This window comes from Mobula birostris, chromosome 21, assembly GCF_030028105.1.
Source record: "Mobula birostris isolate sMobBir1 chromosome 21, sMobBir1.hap1, whole genome shotgun sequence".
Lineage (NCBI taxonomy): Eukaryota > Metazoa > Chordata > Chondrichthyes > Myliobatiformes > Myliobatidae > Mobula > Mobula birostris.
Window position 1 is genome coordinate 39780265 of NC_092390.1, and position 26144 is coordinate 39806408.

Consider the following 26144-nt stretch of genomic DNA (forward strand, 5'->3'; position numbering starts at 1 on the left):
CTATGACTAAGTTTACTGCTCTGCATACCTTTGATTGGTAGTCACTGCGTACAACAAGATGATGTGACGCTTGACCCAGAGCAATTTTGAACCTTCAAGGATTGTTCTAATTATTTTAAACCAGGTATAATTTTACCCCATTCTTTAAGGCTAATATTCTACCTTTCTATTAATCACATTATTATTAACCTGTCATGCTAAGATTTGTACACAAGTACCCATAGGTCTTCCTCAGCTGTTCTTGCTTAGACATAATATCATTTTGATATTCTTCATATCAAAATGTAGCACCTTGCATTTTATTGTACTGTATTTTCACTTATGTCAGTTTTGATGAAGCCAATGTGCTAAATATCCTTTTCACCGCCATGATGACCTCTAATGCTGCTTTCAGTGAACTGTGCACTTGTAGTCCTAGATCGGACAGTTCGGAGGTGGTCCAAGTGCAAGCGGAGAGACACAGACACAAAATGAACATCCCTGAAGAAGGTGTCGGAGTTTGTCATCAAAACGTCGGTTATAATCAATACCTGTACCTGGCCAGAAGACTGAGAAGAGTTTATTCATCATATATGTCAGAAAAGCACTAGATCCTTTTTCACAGAATGAACAGTTCACTGAGTTTAATAAGAACTGTACGGAACGAAGGAAAATAATGAATGCTAGTCCAAAAGGGCCGCTAATTAAAAGTCTCAAACTAACTAAACCTAATGCTGTTACTGTGGCTCAAAAGCAGTAATCCAGAACTAAATTGTTATTACTCCTTTAATAGCATCTATCTAAATCACTTATCTTCTTTCCTGGAAGGTGGACTAAGTTACGCAGGGAGAATTGTTGTCATTGTACTTTGATCGAAACTTGACAAGACTGAATAAAAGGAATAGAGTTCAATATAATTACAAAGGAGCCCTGTGAGAACGCCCATATTCTGTGGCTGTGTCCACAGCTGTGACACTCCAAGGCCTCCTTGACAGCCAGAAGTTCTTAGTTTGCAATATCATAGTCATGCAACAAGAAAGTAAAGCACAAAGGTGCAGCGGGTTATCTATTGAAGACCACTGAGAGAGTATAGCACCAATGCCAACGTCAGAAGTGTCAACCGAGATGATGAATGGATGGGATGATCTAGATGCTGCAGCACTGGGACAGTGGTGAAGCATTGCTTTGGCTCTGAGCATGCTTAACCTACTCCACTTGTCCATTGGAAACTGGCAGAGGTCTTCTTGGTGAGTGCATTTATGGGAGTCATGATGGAACTGAAGTTTCTGAAGTGGTGATAAAAGTTTGCAAGCCCTGTGAAGTGCTTCACCTGTTTGACTGCAGGTGGTTTGGGCCACTCTGTGACTGCCTGAACTCTACATGGGTCTATTTGAGCACTGGAAGGAGTGAGGATGTAGCCCAAGAAGGACACCTTCTCTTTGTTGAACTTGTACTTCTCTGGGATGGTGTAACGTTGTCCTGGAGGAGTCATTCGAGAACCCTTTGACTTGCTGGATGTGTTCCTGGCAGGAATGTCATCCAAATACACAAAAACAAACTGATCCAGCACATCCTGGAGCACATCACTGACCAGTGCCTGAATAGCAGCAGGGGTATTGGCCAGTCCAAATGGCACCATGAGGTAATCATAGTGGCCAGTGGGGCTGTTGAATACTGTCTTCCACTCATACCCTTCTAGGACGCGAACCAGGTTGTAAGTATTGCATAGATCTGTCTTGGAGAATATGGTTGCTCACTGGATATGTTCAAATGTAGAGGCAAACAGGGGAAGAGGGTTGCAGTCCTTCATTTGAATGTTATTAAGCAGACAATAATCAATGCAAGGACACCCTTCTTGCTCACAAAAAAAGAAGCCTGCCTCTGTTGGTGAGGTGGATATATAGATAAATCCTAAACCTAACGCCTCTTAGATGTATTTTCCAGTGGCCACCATTTTAGAATGGGAGAGTGAAAACAGCTGGCCCCAAGGAGGACTAAAACTAGGTATGAGGTCAATGGTGCAGTTGTATGGCTGATGTGGAGGCAGGGAAGTGGCCCTCTTCTTACTGAGGTTCTGAAGAAAGTCAGCATATTCAGCCAGAACAGCAGACAGGTCGTCACTAGTTGTTGTTTCAGGAGGGGATACGCTGACACGGGTTTGAGCTGCACCCAGAGAGGTAAACGGGCACAAACGTGAAAGTTTACAGAGGCTGGAAATCCAAGCAGCAAACAGAAAATGCTGGAGGAACTCTGCAGGCCAGGCAGTATCTATGGAAAAGAGCAGACTGTCGAAGTTTCGGGCTGAGATCCTTCTTCAGGACTCCAGACATGTCATTCCCCACTCCTGGAGTGTCTTTAGGGACCAATTAATCCATGGGTTGTGTTGGGAGAGCCGGAAAAGGCCACGAATCAGCGGCAGTTCAGGTGAAAAAAACAAGATCGAAGGAGAGCTGTTCACTATGGTTGCCTTCTAGCACAGGTTGGAGGGGCACTGTGGAAAGGTGGATCTTGCTGGTGCACAGAGGCCGGCCATTCAGATCCTTGTTATCAATATTCTTTCTCAATTGTTGAGCTTGAGAGCTATCCATGAGGTTGCTGGCTGCCCTAGAGTCAATAAATACAGAACTCACAGGGGTGGGACCCCACAACAGTGAGGCCTGGAGAATTACTTAATTAAGGAAGGATGCTTGCAGGGAGAATTGGCCCGTCAGTATTCCCATTCTTACTGATGGGACACCTGGGCACTTGGGGCATATAACACCCAGAAGTATCCTGGAGATCCTCAGTAGAGTCAGCGACCTGTTCTTATACGCCGACCTCTTTTCTCCTGAGATTTGAGTAACTTTACAAAAAACTCTAAAAGGTTGGTCAAGCATGACTTTCCACACACAAAGCCATGTTAATCAGACTGTGTCTATCCAATAGCAGCTATATCTTGTCCCTCAGAATTTCCTTCCGTAACTTCCCCAGTACAAATGTCAGGCTGACCAGACTGTCGTTCCCTGTCTTGACCTTGTTACCCTTCTTAAACAATGTAACAACTTTACATACCTTTCAATCTTTGGGAACTCTACTGGTGAATTCAGCAGATATCTCTGCAAGGGCCTTCAGAATTTCTCCTGTAGTCCAATGATGCATTGATTCAGGCCTTGGATTTATCCATCTTAATTCACTGTAAGGTTGCTTATAACTCCTCTCTGGTAATTGGAATGTTCTCCACTTATTTCCCCTATCTCTAGAGCATCCTAGATTTCCTCTTCAGAATTATTCATTAAAAATCCCACCCATTTCTTGCAGCTCAAGACACAGGCAGCTCTTCTGACCTCTGAGGGGACCTATGCACCCCACCCTCCCTGGCCACCCTTTTATTCTGAATAGAGCTATAGAACCTCTTGAGATTTTTCTTAAGCTTATCTGCCAGATCCTTCTCATCTCCTCTCTTTGTCCTCCTGATTTCCTCCTCAAGAGTATTCAAATCTTTTTATAGGTTATCAAGGGATTTGCTCACCTCTGACCTCCCGTGCCTTAATATCTCTGGTCAGCCAGGTTTCCCTGAACAGAAGGATGCTGCTCCTGGATTCTTCATATAAACTTTTTCAAAGCCTCCCACTTGCTGTAGTCCTGATGAAGGTTCTCGACCCGAAACATTCACTGTACCTCTTCCTAGAGATGCTGCCTGGCCTGCTGCGTTCACCAGCAACTTTGATGTGTGTTGCTTGAATTTCCAGCATCTGCAGAATTCTTCGTGCTTGCCACTTGCTATTCATTTCTTTCCTTCGAACAGGCTCGCCTAATGAACCTGTGTAAGATCCTGCTTAATTCTGTCAGCATTAACTTGCTCCAGTTTAGTATCATGACCTCTGACCTGTCCTATCCTTTTACATCACCATCTTAAAACTAATAGAAGTATGGTTGCTAGAGCCAAAGTGCTCCCTAACTGCCACTTCAGTTATCTGCTCTGCCTGGTTCCTTCAGAAAAAGTTCAGTATTGCACCCTCCCAAGAAGGGCCTTCTATATATCGACTCATGAAACTTTTCTGGGCTCATTACACAAATTCCTCTCCAGACCTCTTACACTCTGTGTGGCCCAGTCAATACCAGGGAAGTTAAGATTTCCAGCAATACAACTGTATCATTTTTACAACCATCAACATTTTCTCTATACACCATCTCCTCAAGTTCCCGCTGACTACTCGGGGGGGGGGGGGGCTCTATAAACAGCTGCATCACAGTGACTCTAAGTTCTACACACATGGCTTTGTTGGAAGATCCCTCAAAAGTACTGCTGTTATGTCCTCCCTTATCAAAATACCAACAACCGCCTTTGCTTACCTGCACCTTTCTCATGCCTGCAGCATCTGTATCCTGGAATACTGAGCTGCCAAGCCTGCAGCATCTGTATCCTGGAATACTGAGCTGCCAATCCTACCGTTCTCCCAGCCTTGTTTCTGATATGGCTGTAACACCTATTGAATTAAAGTAATTGACATGTAACAGTTTTAACATTGTCACTAGAAAACCAACAATTATTTAGGAATCCTTGCTTGTATAGTATATTCATTATGCAGCTCTAAGCAAGCTCTGCTGTAAAATCACTTTGCTGAGATAACTGTTTTACAAGGCTTGTTAATAATTTTTGTCTCCACTTTTCCCACTGATATCTTGCTGCTTAAAAACTAGTAAATTATACAACAGCTTCAAGTACATTGATTTTGAGATTTACTTTGTATTGGAATAAAGCTACAGTTTTTCATCATCTGTGATTATTGATTTCACAGCATTAGTCTGGGAGACCACAGAACAGCTCTCTGATATTGAAATAATAAGGTTATGTTGGAAAGGTTCTGTCTAATTAAAGTTATCTAAATCTTTATCTGTAAGGTAGATTGATAGATTTTCGAAGCCTTTATATATACTTTACTCTGTTCTATGTCTATGAAATGTTAGTTTCTTGGCAGCAGGGGGACATGGGATTAATGCAAGCACAGACATTTCAATTGGTGTGAAAGACATACACCTTCGAGTTTGCTCTCAGGATGCTCATTAACCCCTTGCTCAGTACCTCGCACAACAGAGCCAAGCCCTACTGAAAATGAAGGACATGAAGAATGCTGGGAAAAAACACTCTCATCAGTTATGTGGTTGCATGTGACAGCAGCTCTTTTGCTGAATAGTATCTGGTTCTCCCATAGAATGCCCAGCTTCTAGCCTCTCCAACATTCTACCCTCGATTCCACATAGCAGGTATAAAGGGCCCAAGCCTACACATGTTGGCTAAACTAATCCAGTACTAGCAGAGGAGATCCAGCTAGCAGTACACCAGAATTTAACCTAACTGAATGGGTGGAAGGAAAATAAGTAGCATTTCATTCTAGCTCTTAGATGCCTCATTATCCTCCTGCTTCAAGAACAGACTACAGAGGAAATAATACTACTTATCCTAATAGGTGAAATTTCAAATCACTTACCTGATTTTGTGAGAGGCAATGAAATATTTGGCCGCACTGTTTCCAAAATTACGTGGCTGTAATGCTTTAAATGTCAGAATGTCTCAAGCACAAGTGGAAATTATGGAGTATTAAACCTGCATACTACACCATTGGGGCTACTAAATAATAAGGAGCACTTAAAGCATTCGATATTACATAATTGTGTTATACTAACACAATGATGTGTCAATGAACAGTAGAGGGAAGGGTCCCAGTGTGTGGATGGTGGACAGATAGCTTGTGTGGAGGACAGGAAAGAAAGGGAAAGAAACAGGGTGATGGGAGGCTGGGGTGGGTTTAGGAGGTTAGAGGGAGAGGGGATCAGGAGTATCCTTCCCTACTGGCCCAGTGTTCATTTACCCTCCCTCTATTAATCATCTAGGTGAGGGCAAAACGGAGCAGATGGGCTGGCCCATACCACAGCTTCTGACTCCTGTATTGTTTCCAACTGAGGCAGGGAAATAACACAAATAACAACGCCCTATCTTTAGGGAGAGATAACACAGGAACTTGCCACAGGAAGTTTCACAGGAATTTGTCCCAGAATTCACTGCTGCCACAAAAGAACAAAAATATTGATCATTTCTATGTTCTATGTCCTATAACATACAGAGATAATAAATGTAATTCAGTAATCTGCAAGGGCCTGAATATGCTGATCAAATTGACAATGACATTTCAATATTGTGTAGTTTTCACATTATTTTATACCAACTATAGCTGATTTGAAAGTGTCACCCTGTGGCCTTCTGCCATTCTGAAATATGCATATTCATCAAATGTGAAGAGTAGCTGGTAACTTTCTTTTTTAAAGCTTGCTCAAAATGAGTAAGCTGACATCTTCATGCAAGTGGTTGCCTGCCTTCATGCCAAAAATATAGACAACTGCTATCAGATCTAATCTAGCTCACTGCACATACCATCTGGTGCCACAAATTCCAATACCATATTTTGAACATAATGAAGAACTGAAGAACACAATAGACAATAAAGCATTGTGTTTAGAGTCCTTAATTCAAACAAGCCAAAATTGATGAAAATGTTTCTGGCTGAATAATAAGTGGAAAGAATCCTAGCATAAGCACCAATATACATTAACAGCTGGCAAAGATGTGAAAATTCATTTAGTGGGCAATTGCCAAATTATAAATTCACATTTTCTTTGTGATGCGAGTCATAACTGCTGTTCCATGATAGTTCATTTTATTTTTTGTAATTACCTGCTATTTTATATTTACTTATAACTTTGAATAAGATTTCTGATGGCCTAATTGAGAGTTATTGAGGATGTGTTCAGTTCCTGTTTCCAAATTCTGTTTCTAAATTTCTCTTCCTTTATGAATTTTACCTAGCATCAAAATGGACTCTGACATATTAATAGAGAAAGTGGCATTTCTGTGTGTAAAAGTGCTTATTTGTATTTAGGTGAAATTAGGTTGTTGGATCTCCAGTAATCTTCAATCTACATTTGTTTACACTTGCAATTTTGACAATGATAATGGGAGAAATAATTAATCACTGCAGTGTCTCTCTTTAGATTATGAAATGACAACTGCAGTATGTGGATTCATATTGGATAGGAAGCATGGCAGGTACCAATTTTTTAATCGGACCAGCAATTGAAATGCAGATTTGACATATTTTAAATGGATTCAGCAGAATATTGTGAAGCACCATGAATGACAACTCTTGCTCCCCCAAAACCCACTCACAAAGATGAGTTGAAGTAATTATTAGAAATCAACACAATTTTGATGCTTTTCAGAGTTGCTACCAGTTTTCAAAGTCTGTAGGTATGTGCTGAAGTGTCCGCTAACTGCAAGATTTCTGTAGAGTTTAGTTGCTTCTAGTTGCTGCCTCATATAACTGTAGCAATGAACCCTCTTCTTGAAGTTGAGTGTGGCTGTGTGAATGAATAGAAGCCAATCAGAGTGGGATGTATCACTGGAAGAAGCAGGAAAAAGAAAGAAATTTCCACTGCAGAATGCGTACATTCAGGATCCATTCTCCTTTTTGAACTTCATCAATGTTTGAGGTTTGTCATGGAGGTTGTACTGAAACCTCACCTCCACTGCAACTCAAACTTTCTGGCAGAACGTGGAGAGCAGCATCAGTGCCAGGAAAGCTGACCATGCTTATGAACTTATATGCATAAACACGAGGAATTCTGCAGATGCTGGAAATTCAAGCAACACACATCAAAGTTGCTGGCGAGACCCGACACAGACTAGGAGATCGTTTTGCTGAACACCTATGCTCTGTCCGCCAGAGAAAGCAGGATCTCCCAGTGGCCACACATTTTAATTCCACATCCCATTCCCATTCTGATATGTCTATCCACGGCCTCCTCTACTGTAAAGATGAAGCCACACTCAGGTTGGAGGATCAACACCTTATATTCCGTCTGGGTAGCCTCCAACCTGATGGCATGAACATTGACTTCTCTAACTTCCGCTAATGCCCCACCTCCCCCTCGTACCCCATCCGTTATTTATTTATATACACACATTCTTTATCTCTCTCTCCTTTTTCTCCCTCTGTCCCTCTGACTATACCCCTTGCCCATCCTCTGGGTTTTTTCCCCTCCTCCCCCTTTTCCTTCTCCCTGGGCCTCCTGTCCCATGATCCTCTCATATCCCTTTTGCTAATCACCTGTCCAGCTCTTGGCTCCATCCCTCCCCCTCCTGTCTTCTCCTATCATTTTGGATCTCCCCCTCCCCCTCCCACTTTCAAACCTCTTACTAGCTGTTCCTTCAGTTAGTCCTGACGAAGGGTCTCGGCCCGAAACATCGACTGTACCTCTTCCTAGAGATGCTGCCTGGCCTGCTGTGTTCACCAGCAACTTTGATGTGTGTTGCTTGAACTTATATGCAACTAGCTTTTTCCAGGCTGACACTGGATATGTCAGCAATGTGCACTGTATGTTCATCGGTATATATTCTCAGCCATTGCTTCATGCAGACTAATACCTGCTGTCCTATTACCACCCATGATGCCTTCATTCATGCTGTGATAACTGTGTCATTTGTATTGGCTCTAACATTGCAATGTAATGGCCTCAGGAGCTATCTGATGATAATGTGTTTGCTAGATCTGACGCATGACATACACAGGGATGAGGAGTTTGCATTGACAAAAGCCACAGTCCTACATATTATCTTCTAGATGAGAAAAGTATAATGCTGATATTCCACTGCTTTGACTGTATTGAAGAAGCCTTGCAGTGATCAACTGGATGGGTCCCTGATCTTTGATGCGCGTTGTAAGTTGGCCTGCATGAGGAAGTGGATCTTGTCGTCGAGGAGCTGAAGACCTTGAGCACAAGCAAGAGGAGGAACAAAAGAAGGAAGAGAAAGATGAGTAAGAGGTGAAGGTGGAAGGAAATGCTGTAAGTGTGAGATCTGCAGCGGTGCTAAATGAATTGGGAGGGGACCTGAAGCATCTTGGGTTAGAGTTTTGACTGAAAGGGTTTGTTGGCAAGTGAACAGACATAGTAATTTGATCAGTGGCTGAACTCAGTGGTTGAGATGGCAAGATATGCCAATTGAATATTTATTCTATGACTTTGACCTCTCCTTTGAGATAATTGAGTTCCTTGCTAGTTAATGCATTAGGTTATTGGGGCTAACCTCCTGACATTGACTTCCACAACTGTCGGCTCACACTATCTTATTGGCAAACAGATTTAATTTTGTCTCATGTATATCACATTTTCCACAAGACTTCTGATGTACATCTACCAAGAACTGATTTCATGGTATCTCCGTTGATTGGCTGTGGTTGCTTGCTGCACTGAGTTCTATCGCCAATTGTAATAGAACCTCCAGAAATCACAGTTACAGATTCTTTAATCACTATAGCCAAACTTTAAGAAGTATGGTATGTAATGATATTGACCTATACCCTGCTGATACCATACCTGATAAACAACTTGATGAAGGATTGACATCATTTAGCCAGGCACCACAATACTGATACACTCTTTGCATTGCATTGAATGGGCAAGGGACCATCAAAAATTGGGATTCTTGGAACTGTGTTCTTGAGTTGTTGGGTTTAGTCTCCAATGATTTTCTTTCCTGACAATGTTTGTTACAAAAATCTATAACTTTGAACTGTTTCAGTTGCGTGTTCTTTTATTTATATGTGATGCCAAAGTTATTTGGTGTCTGTCGGATTCAGGCCAAGTGCTTTGTTTGGCAGGCCAACCAGCTATCTGTTTATACCTTGTCAAGGATTAATTGGAAATGCAAAACCTGATGGAGGTGTTGATTGCTATTTAATTCAGTTAGTACCATCCTAGTTCATGCTGATATTGATTGACATTCAAGATGTTACCCCGATGGTATTGGTATTCTTTTATAATTCATAGTGAAGTCTTTTTTTAAAAATAGAAAGCTGAACTGCCAAGATTCATCCTCTTCCTTTTACAGGCTTACATGATTTGGAAGCTTAATAACAGATTGAATTGTATAATTTCTCAGGTAAGCTCTCAGGATGGACTAGTTAAATATCACTGAAAAGAGCCAATTAAGTTCCCAGAACTATCGTTGCTTTGAATTAAGTAATATAAAATCCTTCCCACATCCCCAGTGATATGCTCGTAGGCTAATTTGCTTCAGTAAATTACCCCTAGTGCTGGTGCATGGTTGAAGGATCGGGGGCAGTTCACTGGTTATGAGAGAGAGAATGAGCTAGTAAGAAATAAATGAGGGAACGGAATTGAAATGATTGGTTGGAGAACCAGCACCAGCTTGATGGGCTGAATGGCTTTCTTCTATGTCATAATAAAGATGGGCACATGAAACATACTTGTTGAACTTAATTTGCTGAAGCACTTTTGTTTTTATGATTGTACATCTTCATAATCATAAATTGATAATTTTTTGTGTGATAATGCCAAACAGCAAGATGCTTCCTGACAATTAAGAGATTTAGTAAGATGAACAACTGTACTTACATAGTTCATTTCATAACCTTATAAAGCTCAAGAGCTTTATAATCTAAAATACAAAGCACTTGAGATGATGACAAAGCCTATATTTTCATCTTCTCATCTTTTCAAACTCTCAAATAATGTTAGGAACTGTCTTGTCTGTTGGCTGAAGCCACAGCAAGGGTGTCTCCTCTTCCAATGCTGTAATGAAGCTACAGACAAGGGCTTCTTTGGATTATCTTTCCAAATAATCACATGTAGGGCAATATAGAAGAATATAACTTGGCTAATTACTATCCCTTAAAGAGAGATCTGTTCAATGTTCAATGTTCTACATTCCTCCTTAGAACACCTGGAGGATAAAGATACATACTTAAGGCTCCTTTTCATTGACTACAGCTCTGTCTTTAATACCATCATTCCAAATAAGCTGATCCCTAAGCTCCGGAACCTGGGCCATAGCACTCAGATCTGCAGCTGGATCTTCGACTTGCTCACAGACAGGACCCAGGCTGTAAAAATAGGGGACAAGCTCTCCTCTACAATCACTCTGAGCACCGGTGCCCCACAAGGCTGTGTACTCAGCCCCCTGCTGTACTCACTGTACACCCATGATTGTGTAGCCAAGTTTCCATCAAACTCAATATATAAGTTTGCTGATGACACAACAATTGTAGGCCGTATCTCGGGTAATGATGAGTTTGAGTACAGAGAGGAAATTAACACCCCTCAACGTCAGCAAGACAAAGGAATTGGTTGTTGACTTCTGAAGGAGTAGCGGACCGCACGACCCAATTTACATCGGTGGTGCGCAAGTGGAACAGGTCAAAAGCTTTAAGTTCCTCGGGGTCAATATCACAAATGACCTGACTTGGTCCAAAAAAGCAGAGTTCACTGCCAAGAAGGCCCACCAGCGCCTTTACTTCCTGAGAAAACTAAAGAAATTTGGCCTGTCCCCTAAAACCCTCACTAATTTTTATAGATGCACCGTAGAAAGCATTCTTCTAGGGTGCATCACAACCTGGTATGGAAGTTGTCCTGTCCAAGACCGAAAGAAGCTGCAGAAGATCGTGACCACTGCGCAGCACATCACACAAACCAATCTTCCATCTGTGGACTCACTTTACACCACACGCTGTCGGAGCAGTGCTGCCAGGATAATCAAGGACACGACCCACCCAGCCAACACACTTTTTGTCCCTCTTCCCTCCGGGAGAAGGATCAGGAGCTTGAAAACTCATACGGCCAGATTTGGGAACAGCTTCTTTCCAACTGTGATAAGACTGCTGAACAGATCCTGACCCGGATCTGGGCCATACCCTCCAAATATCTGGACCCGCCTCTCGGTTTTTTTGCACTACCTTACTTTCCATTTTTCTATTTTCTATTTATGATTTATAATTTAAAATTTTAATATTTACTAATTTTTACTATTTCTAATATTTTTAATATTTAATATTTGTAATTCAGGGAGTGGGAAGTGCAGAATCAAATATCGCTGTGATGATTGTACATTCTAGTACCAATTGTTTGGCGACAATAAAGTATAAAGTATAGATATCTGTTCCAGCATCAGCGGAATCTATAACGTTTATGATGTTCTGTTCAATCTTTTCCCAGTTTTTGGGCATTAACCCACCAAGTCCCAACAAAGCTAAAATATTTCATTTTAATCCCAAATGCTTTGCAAATTGTTTTTACAGTCCTGCTTCACTCTGGGATTCTTTACCTTGGATTTTTCCTGGACTCCAAGAATTTTTGTCAGTGTTCACAAATACCCTAATCCAAATATTCGTTAATCTGGCTCTAATATTCCCAGAAGTCCAGCTCAGTCCCCCAAATCTCACAACAACGTTCCAGGTATGAGGTGTTGCACTTTGGAATCAAATAAAAGAGAAAATATATAGTTAATGTTTGGCCTTGAATAGTATTGAGGTACAGAGAGATCTTGGGAGACAGGACCACACTTCCCTGAAAGTGGCTGAATAAGATTATAGGGTGGTAAGGAAGGCGTGTGGAATACTTGCCTTCATTGGTAGGGGTGTTGTGTCATGCTATTATATAAAAATTCAGTCAGACTGCTCCTGGAGAAAAGCTCCTGCGTGCTTTTCTCTTCTCTCCATCATAGGAAGGATGTGGAAAAGGTGCAGAAAAGGTTTACCAGGATGCTGACTGGTTTAGAAGAGATGAGCTACAAGGAAAGACTGGACAAACTTGGGTTGTTCTCTGTATAGTGTTTGAGGATGATGGGAGGCATGAAGGAGGCTTTTAAAATTATGAGGGGCATAGATAGGGTAGACAGTCAGAATCTTTCCCACAAAGTAGAAATGCCAAATTCCCGAGGACATTGTGCCTGGTTTGGGTTACCAGCAGTAGTAGAGGAAGCAGGCTCCTTGGTGGACTTCAAGAGGCTTTTAAATGGACAAAACTATATGGAGGACATCTAGTATAAATTGATATCAAGATTGTCAAGACGTCATTGGCCAAATGGTCTGTCCAGTGCAACACTGTTCTATGTATCTTGGGATGGACATTAGTGTTGAGCCAAGATCTGCCAGATTCCAGATTCCATGCCAATGCTGCTTTATTTTGTGGCCACTCCTAAGATGAAAAGCCCACATAATATAACCTGGCAAAAGCAATCCTGATCTTAGGGGATCTCTGCCTGGTTCTATACAGTGTGACATCTGTTAGGGGGAAAGGCTAAAAGGAAACAAAAACTTGTTTTAAAAAATGCAAGTTCTGTTCTTCGGCTGTGATTTATCCGTTATCTCAAAGTTTACCAGCATGGTCCTGCCTTTTCATTGGCTGCATATAACTCTCCCCAACTCTTCCTCAGCTACATTGATGACTGCATTGGTGCTGCTGCTTCATGCACCCATGCTGAGCCTGTCAATTTTCATCAATTTTGTCTCCAACTTCCATCCTGCCCTTAAATTCACTTGGTCCATTTTTGACACCCTTCTCCCTTTATTGATCTCTTTGCCTCCATCTCTGGAGACAAACTTTTGACCGATATCTTTTATAAACTTGCTGATTCCCGCGACTATCTTGCCTATAATGCTTCCCACCCTGTCTCCTGTAAAAATACTATTCCGTTCTCTCAGTTCTTTCATTCTACTTTGTTAGCATCATATTGTTTTTTTTATATTACAGAGGATCTTTAATTCTTGAACAATGTTGCAAGCAACATGCGGATTTCATAGCTTTCATTTGCTGAGTTAATGAATTCATTAACCTAGCTAATGACTACTGTGAAGTCTGCAATTACTTGTTGCCAACATCATACAATTCATAATTCAATGGGTCCAGTGAGAAACTGAAAACCATTATTTAATTCTGCATTTAATTCTGTTGCATTTCTTCTCTTAGGAGCAGAAGACCTGCCTGCTTCAGTCAGATCTATCACCAGCTTCACCGGTGACAACTGTCTCTCGGTTTGCGTGTCAGAGGAAATCAACACTTGACAATAAAAACAAGATATTCACGGTAAAGCTCATCAAGAAGTGTTTTGCTTTATTTTTAGCATTATAGCTTTATAATTAACATTATTTGTTTCCTACCTGGCAGACAAGTGGTAAATAAGTTCAATGGGTAAGATTTCTCTGGGAATACAGTGACTACTGACTTCCCAACTCATCCCAAAAGGATTATACTAGTTAATACACAAACATTCCAAAGTTTTACCACCGTCTGGTCCCAGTCTTCCAGAAAGGTAACCCACATGCGAAGTGTGAATTCTGGACAAAACTAGAATCACTGAAAGGATACTGGACAGCTATGTCCAGTATCGCCTCCTACAAAGTGAAACTAAGCAGCATACAGTAGGTGACAACAAGACTTCACTCTCAGATGAGCTCAATGCCTTTTATTCTCATGTTGACCATCAAAACATAGAGGCACCTTCACAAATTTCAACACCCCTAGATGATTTCAATCTCAGAGGCTGACAGAAGAGCACCTTTAGAAGGGTGAAACTATCGAAAGCATCCAGCCCATGGGATACCTGGCCAATTACTCAACACTGTGCTGATCATGTGGCTGGAATGTTCACTGATACCTTTAACCGCTCACTACCACAGTCTGAAGTTCCACCTGCTTCAGACAGGCTTCAATTATACTAGTTTCTAGGAAGAAAGTGGCAACCTGCCTCAATGACTATTGTCTAGTAGCACTTACATCCACCGTGATGAAGTGGTTTGAGAGGTTGGTGATGAAACATACATCTCCTGACTGAGAAGCAGTTTGCATCCACTCCAGTTTGCCTACCGGAGTAACAGGTCAACAGATGATACCATCTGCTGGCTCTTCACTCAGCTCTGGAACATTTGGACAGAGAAGATACAGTGGCACGCAAAAGTTTGGGCACCCTGGTCAAAATTTCTGTTACTGTGAATAGCTAAGTGAGTAGAAGATGAACTGATTTCCAAAAGGCATAAAATTAAAGATGGCACATTTCTTTAATATTTTAAGCAAGAAAACTTTTTTATTTCCATCTTTTACATGGCAGTACTTAGTAACACCCCCTTTAGCAAGTATCACAGCGAAAGTCCCCCAAACAAGTATTGAAAGACTCTTAGCTGTCTACAAAAATCATTTACAAGCTGTGATACTTGCCAAACGGGGTGTTGCTAAATACTGCCATGCAGGGTGCCCAAACTTTTGCTTCGGGCCCTTTTCCTTTTTTGTTATTTTGAAACTGTAAAAGATGGAAATAAAAATGTTTTCTTGCTTAAAATATTAAAGAAATGTGTTATCTTTAACTTTATGCCTTTTGGAAATCAGTTCATCTTTTACTCGCTTAGCTGTTCACAGTAACAGAAATTTTGACCGGGGTGCCCAAACTTTTGCATGCCACTGTACATATATCAGTATGCTCTTCATTGACTACAGATCAGTATTCGATACTATAATCTCCTCAAAGCTAATCAATAAGCTCAAAGACCTAGGCCTCGGTATCTCTTTATGCAGCTGGATCCTTTATTTACAGCCCCCAGTCAGTTTGGATTGGCAACAACATCTCTTTCACAACATTTCCTCAGAACAGGTGCACCACAGGGCTGTGTACATACCCTCTGCATTACTTGTTTTATACTTATGACTATGAGGCTAAGCACAACTCCAATGCCATATTTAACTTTGCCGATGACACCACTATCATTGGCCAAATCAGAGGCGGTGACGAATCAGCATTTGGGAAGGAGATTGAAAATATGGCTGAATGGTGCCACAGCAACAATCTTTCTTTCTTTTTCAATCTTTTTATTAGTTTCATAAAATATAAACATAATATAAAAATAGTACAGAGTTATTGGGAATACATTGTTATACTTAACATGAGTAATTATGGAACCAAATAGGACTTGATTGACAAAACTCCCAATCATATAGGATACCAATGAATAATACATAACAAAAAAAAAATATCTGGACAGAAATCATGAAAAAAGAAAAAAAAAGAAAAAAAAAAAAACCCTCAAAAAATGCTAATCTGAACAGAATTAATCAACTAAACTAAAAAAAAGACCTGGGCTGTTTTAACATCGTAAAAAATGGGAGAAAAGAAAACCTTAGTGTCGACAACTCCGTTCCTCTCAACCAACACTACAGAGATGTAAAATAAGTTTGGAAATGGCCAAATTACATAATATGAAAATGCTGAATAAATGGCCTCCAAGTTTTTTCAAATTTAATGAAAGGGTTGTAAATCACACTTCTAATTTTTTTCCAAAATTAAACACAACATAGTTTGTGAAAACCAGTGAAATATAGTATGGGGTTAACCTCTTTCCAATTCAGCAAAATGGATCTTCTAGCCATTAAAGTAAGAAATGCAATTATCTGACGAGCTGAAGAGGTTAAATGATTTGATTCTATCATTAGTAACCCAAAAATAGCAGTAATTGGGTGAGGTTTTAAGTCTATATTCAAAACCATTGAAATAATATCAAAAATATCTTGCCAATATTTTTCCAACAACGGACATGACCAAAACATGTGAGTCAAAGAAGCCATCTCGGAATGACATCTATCACATATAGGATTTATATAAGAGTAATAATGGGATAGTTTATCTTTGGACATATGAGCCCTGTGCACTACTTTAAACTATATCAACGCATGTTTAGCACATATAGAAGATGAATTAACTAAATGAAGAATCTTTTCCCATTTTTCAATCGGTATAATAATCTTAAGTTCTCATTCCCAATCAATTTTAATTTTATTAGATACATCAGGACATAAATTCATAATTATATTATAAATAATTGCTTCAACACTTTTCTGAGAGAGATTTAAATCTAAATTTTTTTCCAAAATAACAACAATCTTTCATTTAATGTCAGCAAGACCATGGAGTTAATTATTGGATACAGAAGGAGGAAACCAGAGGTCCTTGAGCCAGTCCTCATATCAGAGGTGAAAAGAGTCAGTAATTTTTAATTCCTTAGTGTAATCATTTCAGAGGATCTCTCCTAGGTATGGCACATAAGTGCCATTACAAAGAACAATTTTCTCAGAAGTTTGTGAAGATTCTGCACGTCATCTCAAACTTTGACAAACTTCTGTAGCTGTGTGGTGGAGAGTTTACTGGCTGGTTGCATCATGGTCTGATATGGAAACACGGATGCCCTTGATAGAAAGGCCTACAAGAAGTAGTGGATACAGACCAGTCCATCATGGATAATACTGACCCTAACACTGAGCGCATCTATGGCGGGGGGCGGGGAGGGGGGGAGGTGGTACTGTTGCAAGTAAGCAGCATTCATCATTAAGGACTTTCACCATCCACACCATGCTCTCTTCTCACTGCTGCCATTAGGAAGGAGGTACAGGAGCCTCAGGACCCTCACCGCCAGGTTCAGTATCAGTTAATGTTCCTCAACCATCTGGCTCTTGAACTGGGGGATAATCTCATTCAGCCTCACTTACCTCAACGCTGAACTGTTCCCTCAACCGATGGACTCACTTTCAAGGAGTCTTCATCTCATGTTCACATTGTATATTACTTATTTATTATTATTCTAGGTGTATTTTTATTGTTTCTTAGCTCAAGCTGGTTAAAGCTGAGGTTTCGGCATTCCTCAATTGCTAGGAACTTTTGGACTGTTCTGGTGGTGTTTAGTAATGTGGCTTTCTGGAGATTTACATACATATTGCTGTGTAGGCCTAATTATTTAATGCTCTTGTGAAGTGACTTTGGGAAGGTACCAGTTTTAAATATTACTATTGGGATAAAGTTCATGTTCCATCATCTTTCAAATTCTCCTTTTAATTCAGCGCATCTCTATGTTTGTCACTTAATGATTTCTGTAAGTTGTGTGCGTTTGGAATGACTTTATCTATTATGTAAGTTGTTCTTGCTTTTTTATTCTATAATATTATATCTGGATGGCTGTTATGAATTGTCCTATCTGTAATAATGGATTGGTCATAACATTATTTGTAGGACCCTGACTCTAAAACTGGATCAGGCTTGTATTTATGGTGAGGTATGGTAACTTTTATGAGTTCGTATTTTAAAGCAAGATTTTGGTGAATGATATTTGCCACTTGATTGCTCCTGTGTAAGTAATCAGATTGAGTTAAATTGCTGCAGGATCCTGTAATGTGTTGGATTGTTTTTGCTTTCTCTTGGCATCTTCTGCATCTATCATCTTAAATTTGTTGGTCTCTTATTATGTATTTTTGATATTTTTGTGTTAACCACCTGGTCCTGTATTGCCACAGGGAACCTTTCTGTTTCTGAGAAGATGTCTCCAATTCTGAGCGAGGCTTTGGACACTTCCTTGTCAACACCTTGTCTGCTCAGATCAAGGTTTGTCTTCCATGGAGGGTTCTGATCTTCCATTGGTTGACTTTTTCTTTTATCGTGAAATTTCTTCATTTTTCTGGGTTAAGTTTACTTTTTATCAGAATTGTGTGTGCTCACGTGGAGTGCTGAATCCTGTTTTTGTTGATGAAAATATATGCTTCGAAGTTTTATCTGACTTCTGTGTAATTTTTTGTAATGTCTGTTATTCCTCTTTCTTCTGTCCTAGGTACTATTAATCTAAGTGCATTTGAATGTGTACATTGTGTTTTCTAAAATTTGACATTTCAGTTCTTAATTTTATTTGCAAGCTTTCCAAATTGGTTTCAGACCAAGAAAATATGCCAAAAGAATGTGTTAATATGGGTATAGCAAAAGTGTTTATGCCCTTGTTATATTTTTACTGTACAGCTCTGTTTGGCAGATTTTCTTAAGCCTTGAAATTCTGTTGGAAATTTTCCCTTTATCACACCAATGGTCTATTTTCTTTACTTGTTGATATTCCAGATACTTATATAAGACCATAAGATATAGGAGCAGAAGTAGGCCATTTGGCCAATCAAGTCTGCTGCGCCATTCAATTCTGGGCTGATCCAATTCTTCCAGTCATTTCCACTTTCCTGCCTTCACCCCGTAACCTTTGATGCCCCGGCTAATCAAGAACCTATCTATCTCTGCCTTAAATGCACCCAATGACCTGGCCTCTACAGCCACTCGTGGCAACAAATTCCACAGATTTACCACCCTCTGACTAAAGTAATTTCTCCACACCTCAATTCTAAAAGGACACTCTTCAATCCTGAAGTCATGCCCTCTTATCCTAGAATCCCCTACCATGGGAAATAACTTTACCAATATCTAATCTGTTCAGGCCTTTTAACATTTGGATTGTTTCTATGAGATCCCCCCTCATTCTCCTGAACTCCAGGGAATACACCTCATACGGTAACCCTTTCATTCCTGGAATCCTGGAATCGTTCTTGTGAATCTTCTCTGAACCCTCTCCAATGTCAGTATATCTTTTCTAAAATAAGGAGCCCAAAACTGCACACAATACTCCAAGTGTGATCTCACGAGTGCCTTATAGAGCCTCAACATCACATCCCTGCTCTTATACTTATATACCTCTAGAAATGAACGCCAGCATTATATTTACCTTCTTCACAACTGACTCAACCTGGAGGTTAACCTTTAGCGTATCTTGCACAATGACTCCCAAGTCCCTTTGCATCTCTGCATTTTGAATTCTCTCCCCATCTAAATAATAGTCTCCCTGTTTATTTCTTCCACCAAAGTGCATGACCATACATTTTCCAACATTGTACCTCATTTGCCACTTCTTTGCCCATTCCCCTAAACTAACTAAGTCTCTCTGCAGGCTCTCTGTTTCCTCGACACTACCTGCTCCTCCACCTATCTTTGAATCATTGGCAAATTTAGCCACAAATCCATTAATACTGTAGTCCAAATCATTGACATGTTTGATATTCATCCATCGGTTATATTGTGTCCTGTTGCTCTGCCTTATATTCTACTAGCTCTATTGCAGCTTTCTTAATGTTTAATGTTCTGTACTTTGCTACTCCAAAGTTCATATTTATATCTTTAGAAAGTAGTTCTACTACTTGAATTAATTGAATTAAGGCGATTACTCATAGATAGATAAAGGGGATGCAGTGGATGTTGTATATTTGGACTTACAGAAGGCCTTTGATAAGGTGACACAAGAGGCTGCTTACCAAGTTAAGAGCCTATGGCATTACAGGAAAGTTACTGGCATAGTTTGAACATTGGCTGATTGGTAGGAGGTAGCAAGTGGGAATAAAATGATCCTTTTCTGGTTGGCTGCCGGTGACGAGTGATGTTCTGCAGTGGGGTCAGTGTTGGGGCTGTATATCATTGATTTAGATGATGGAATAGATGGCTTTGTTGCTAAGTTTGCAGATGATATGAAGATTGGTAGAGGGGCAGGTAGTGTTGAAGAAACAAGTAGGACTTAGACAGATTAGGAGAATCGGCAAGAGTGGCAAATGGAATATAATGTCAGAAAACAAATGTTCGTGCCCTTTAGTAATAGAAATAAATGTGCAGACTATTTTCTAAACGGTGAGAAAATCTAAAAATCTGAGATGCAGTCAGACTTGGCAGTCCTTCTGCAGAACACCCTAAAGGTTAGCTTACAGGTAGAGTCAGTGGTGAGGACGGCAAATGTAATGTTAGCATTCATTTCAAGAGATCTAGAATACAAGAGTGGGGATGTGATGCTGAAGCCTCACCTTGAATATTGTGCTTCTCATCTGAGAAAGAATGTGCTGGCCTTGAAGAGGGTAGAGAAAAGGTTCACAAGGATGATTTTTGGAATGAAAGGGTTATCATACGAGGGAAAATGGATGGCTCTGGGTCTGTACTCACTGGAATTTAGAAGGATGAGCAGGGATCTCATTGAAACCTTTTGAATATTGAAAGGCCTTGACAGAGTAGATGTGAAAAGGATGTTTCCCATGGTGGGGCAGTCTAGGCACAGCCTCAGGATAGAGGGGCATCCATATAAAACAGAGAGGAGGAGATATTTCTTAAGCTTGAGGGTGGTGAGTTTGTGGAATTTATTACCACAGGCAGCTGTGGAGGCCAGGTCGTTGGATATATTTAAGGCAGAGCTTGATTGGTTCTTGATTGGACATGGCATCAAAGTTTACAGTGAGAAGGCTGGGGAGTGGGGCTGAGGAGGGAAAAATAGGATCAGCCATGATTGAATGGCAGAGAAGGGCCAAATGGCCTAATTCTGTTCCTATGTCCTGTGGTCTTATGGAATCTCAGGTTTCATGGTGACATATGTATACTTTGATAATAAATTTAAGTTAATATTTGAACTGTGATCTCTGCAGCCACCAAAATTACATGTCATTTGTTTTGATAGGGTCTATCCGTTTAGCATCATTATAGTGCCACACTGCAGGTTGGAGTGAGTTGTTGCTATAAACAAGGGACATAGCCTACAAAAAAGTGCAGTAATCACTTCTACCATACTTTCAGTGGGGAGTGTGTGAAATGGTTTGCCTAGTGTGGGTTAGTTAGATTGTGACATTAATCACTTAATCACACTGATTTGAAGCAAGCACAGTCATTTGGATCTTCCTGGTCTTTTATCACTTAGAGGTGAATGTGCTTTCAAAAGCACAAAGAAACCCTTCCAATTCTGTCTGGAGACATCATAAATTATTTATTGCCTATTTTCTGCTTTAATTCTTTTGGTTTGTGATTCTGCACATTTTGAGTGCTATTCCATCTGCTCTATTTCTGATGTATTCGGGGAGTGTTTTGGCTGCTGCAGGAGGTTTTTTTTTTGTCACCTAAAGCTTGAAGAAAGTTTTATGAAAGGAAAGAAGGGTTAGGCATGCTGCGAGACTCATCATCAATGATTTCAACCCTGCTGCTGGCTCAGCAATGGCTCTTTCAGCAATGATCAAGACAGTCTCCTCGATCAGGGCCTGAGTTTGTGCTGTTTCTCTCTATATCTCTATGACTCCATCACATGCACTTGGACAATTATATTTAATCTGATGATAAGCTAAAGTATGTGTTTTAACACAATGCACATTGAATCTCTTTGGCTCACCAACCAAATATGATAACTGCCGCAGTTTGGCCTATCCTGTTATTGTTAATGGATGTGGCACAGGCCTTGGGCAACCAACAGGTTCTCAGGAGACAAGTTGGTTATTAAGATGTTTCAATAAGGTTGCATACTTAGGGCTTTTTCACTCCCCAGCTTTCCTATTGGTACAGCCGGGAGCTAAAGGGAGGCAAGGACACGTATACAGTAGATGGAAAAGGTACTCGTGGGCCTGCAGAAGAAGTGTACCCCTGACCATTCCCAGGCAAACCCATTTTTTATGTTGTCACTGCAACTGAAACTTTGCCAAAATCATGGTCCTCTTACACATACTAACCCTCATCCTCTTGTAATTATTGACCCCTTCCCTCTGATCATTGCCTTGTATTGATCAGAGATGTGCTATAACTCACTAGTTGCCCATCCCTTCTGTGCCCCAGTGATCACTGGCACTCCTAAATGGGTCATTCCTACAGTCACAGAAATCTCTCTGTCCACAGACACCTTGCACGATCACTGGATCACTGTAACTCATCCATAACCAATGTCCTTTATAGCGATTGACCTCCCGATTGACTACTCAGTCAATGGTCACTGTCATCATTAAATCTTGTGATCATTGTCCCTTAAATGACAATGGCAGATACTCTTTCCTGACCCCCTTCTCATCAGCAGCATGATCTCCCATCTCAGTGGTTTCCCAGCCGACTCTTGTCCAACCATCATCACCCTTTATCCTTACCACCCTCAGTGCCCCTCCCTCCAATCTCATCACAAGCAGCAGAGAGTCTGTCTGACCCCCAGCTGCAGGCTGTTCTGGGGCAATCTTCCTCCTTAACAAGCGCCTCAGCCTTCTTAACATCCTGGTATCTAGTTGGAAAGACATCTAAGATAAGTGAGGGGAGATCTTACAGAGGTAAACAAATTTGTGTGGAGTATAGGTAGGGTGAACGCATGCAGACTTTCCTTCCTCAGGTTGAGTGAGACTAGAACTAAAGGTCATAGGCTGAGGATGAAATGAGAAATATTTAGTAGTAGTAGTAGTAGTCATATTTTATTGATCCCGGGGGAAATTGGTTTTCGTTACAGTTGCACCATAAGTAATAAATAGTAATAGAACCATAAATAGTTAAATAGTAATATGTAAATTATGCCAGTAAATTATGAAATAAGTCCAGGACCAGCCTATTGGTTCAGGGTGTCTGACCCTCCAAGGGAGGAGTTGTAAAGTTTGATGGCCACAGGCAGGAATGACTTCCTATGATGCTCTTCCGATTTAAGGGAAATTTGAGGAGGAACAACTTCACTCAGATGGTGGTGCCACTGGGGAGTGAGCTGCCAGCAAAAGTGATAGATGTGAGTTCAATTGTAACATTTAAGAGAAGTTTGGATAGGTATATGGATGAGAGGGTGATGGAGGGCTATGGTCATTGTGCCGGTAGATGGGACAGGTAGAAGATGAGGCTGACACCAAATAGATGGGCCGAAGAACCTGTTTCTGTGCTGTAGTGCTCTGCGACTGTATAAAATACAGATTATAAACCCCTCCCCCATTAATTTCCGTGAAATAAGTTGAAACTGAAGATGTAATGCAAAGCACTAAATAACAGATATTCCCACATTTGTTTTGTTATGCTACAATATATCTTATTCTTCACTATAATTCAAAGACTGATTAAAAACTTTTTCAATCTTTTTATTAAGTTTCAAAATTAATAAACATAATAATAATAGTGATATAAAGAGATTGGGATTACATTAATAACAGTTAACATGTACAAGCACAGATTCCAAGTGACAAATGTAGTTTCGCCTCTCAACCTCTTAGTAACTAACCATGAAAAAGTGAAAAAAGAGGGAAAAAAAACCCTAAACTAAAAAAAACAAACAAAGATTGGGCTGTCATATTACATCGGCTAAAGTTATTATTTGTCGTTAACTCTGCTCCTCTATACATGAACAAAAAATTACTGCAAAGGATTCAGAAAGGGTCAACTTATATCATATGAAAATATTGAATAAATGGCCTCCAAGTTTCTTCAAATTTAACTGAAGGATCCATAATACTGCTCCTAATTTTTTCCAAGTTTAGGCATGCTATCGTTTGGGAAAACCATTGAAATATAGTAGGGGGATTGGATTCTTTCCATTTAAGTAAAATGGATCTTCTGGCTATTAATGTAACAAATGCAATTAGACGGCAAGCTGATGAGGATAAATGACTAGAGTCTATCACTGATAGTCCAAAAATAGCAGTAATAGGATGAGGTTGTAAATCAATACGCAGAACTACTGAAATAATATAAAAAATATCTTTCCAATATTTTTATGGAAGAGGATAAGACTAGAACATATGTGTCAGGGAAGCTACCTCAGAATTACATCTATCACAAGCAGGATTTATATGGCAGTAAAAGCGAGCTAACTTATCCTTGGACATATGAGCCCTATTAACCACCTTAAATTGTATCAAAGCATGTCTGGCACACATTGAAGAAGTATTAACTAGTTGAAGAATTTTCTCCAAATTTCTCTGTAGGTAAAGGTATCTGAAGTCCTCTTTCCCACTCATTAATAATTTCATCGGAAGTACCTAAGCGTATTTTCACAATTAAATTCATAAATAAATGATATTAAACTCTCCTGATAGGGTTTTAAACTTAAATTTTTTTCTGTAACTTCAATTTGATGTGATATCAGAAAGGTAGGTAAAATAACATTCAGAAAGTTTCTAATCTGTAAATATCTGAAAATGTGTGATCTAGGCAAATTATATTTATTAGACAACTGTTCAAAAGACAAAAACAGTCAGTAGATACGGGGTACGTACATAGATGTAAATGTCTAGCTTTTCTTACCTCCCATTCCTCCCCTCTAGCCACCTCATCCCCAACCCCACCCAGGGCTCTCCAGCCAACCACACCCTGAGCTTCTAATTGAAAGAACTAAAAGAAAATTGCAGAACCAACATTAGTGTCAGCAACTACTCATAGAATGGTGGTTGTCATTTCTGCAGCTTAAAGTAATCCCTTAGTCCTTCAGCAGGGTGCTTTCATTATTTGCATAGTTGGGTTTGAGTTCAGGGAGGATGACACACTCAGACAAAGTTGGAAGGATAATCAGCTGTTATGTATGCCAAATTACATCTAGTCCATTTTGCTCCTGGTTTTCTGCACATTATGCTCTGAACTTGGATGTTAAAGAGTTAAAGCTAAATATTATATAGTATTCAAGGGAAATTATTTCAGCAAGGGCATGGTTAAAATGTGGAACTCATTACAAAAGAAAATAGCCTAGAAGTACAAATGCTTTTAAGTGGAAGCTGGATAAACAAGTAAGAGAGAAATGATTTGTTGATGTGGCGAGATGTGACTAGGCAGAAGAATAGGCTGTCTTGGACTAGATGGGCCAAAGGGCTGTTTCTGCTGTGTAGTGCTCTTTGACTTTATGATCATTAAAACATTCTCATTATACTGCATCGGTGAAAATACATTTTATTCTTGTCTTAATTGGGTGTAAAAGATTCCAGAGCATTATTTTGAAAACAAAAGGGTTGTTCTCAGTGTCTTGGCCACTAAATATCATTCATTAAAAATAGCTCATCAGTTGTTCGTTATTGTTTTCTTGTTAGGACTCAGTATAGGGGTGTTTTCATCCTCCCTGGCCCAAAGGATTTCACAGTATATTTGTCTTAATCTTACTTTGACCTCTGCTGTCCATTGATACCTTCCTCTGATGTAGCACTGATTTCAACTCTGGACAGCAGTTATGGAATTGACAGCATATCCTTGATTGCCTGCTATTGGATAAAGTTAGGCACCGTGACTGAATCTCTAAATACTGAATAAGATTCCTTCATTATCAGAAACAAAGTCGTATCATTTTCTAATGATGTAGACTATTTTAGTACATATAGGCTGAGAACAAATGTAAGAAGTTAAAGCCCCATGAAGTAGAAATGTCCAGACCAAAGCATTATATAAAAAATATTTATAAGAGTTATTAGAAATTTCATTGGTTAAAATCAAGGCATTGGTAGTTGTTCGCCAAGATGAAGGATGGAAGCTTAAGGTGGCCTATTGCCACTGAGAATTGATTCATAATATACTGTCAAGGTGCAGCCTCTGACCTGATAGAGACCATAGACGTTATTCATTTTTGCCTATTTAATATGCACAGCTATTTTAATATGTACAGTGTATGTTTTGTGGTAGGAAAACACCACTATGAGGAATGAATAGGTACTGTGAATTGCAATCATGAGACAAGGAAATCTACCCCCGAGATTTTACTCTTCAAAACTACTTTTGAGTA

At 40.0% G+C, this 26144-nt stretch overlaps 1 protein-coding gene across 1 annotated transcript in view; it reads left to right on the plus strand.

Annotated features, from left to right (window-relative positions):
- dntt (deoxynucleotidyltransferase, terminal) overlaps positions 1-26144 on the plus strand; it is a 294866-nt gene that overhangs the window by 53029 nt on the left and 215693 nt on the right. The window contains exon 3 of the mRNA XM_072239756.1: positions 13777-13893. Coding sequence (XP_072095857.1) covers positions 13777-13893 — 117 coding nt within the window. The remainder of the gene's footprint in view (positions 1-13776; positions 13894-26144) is intronic.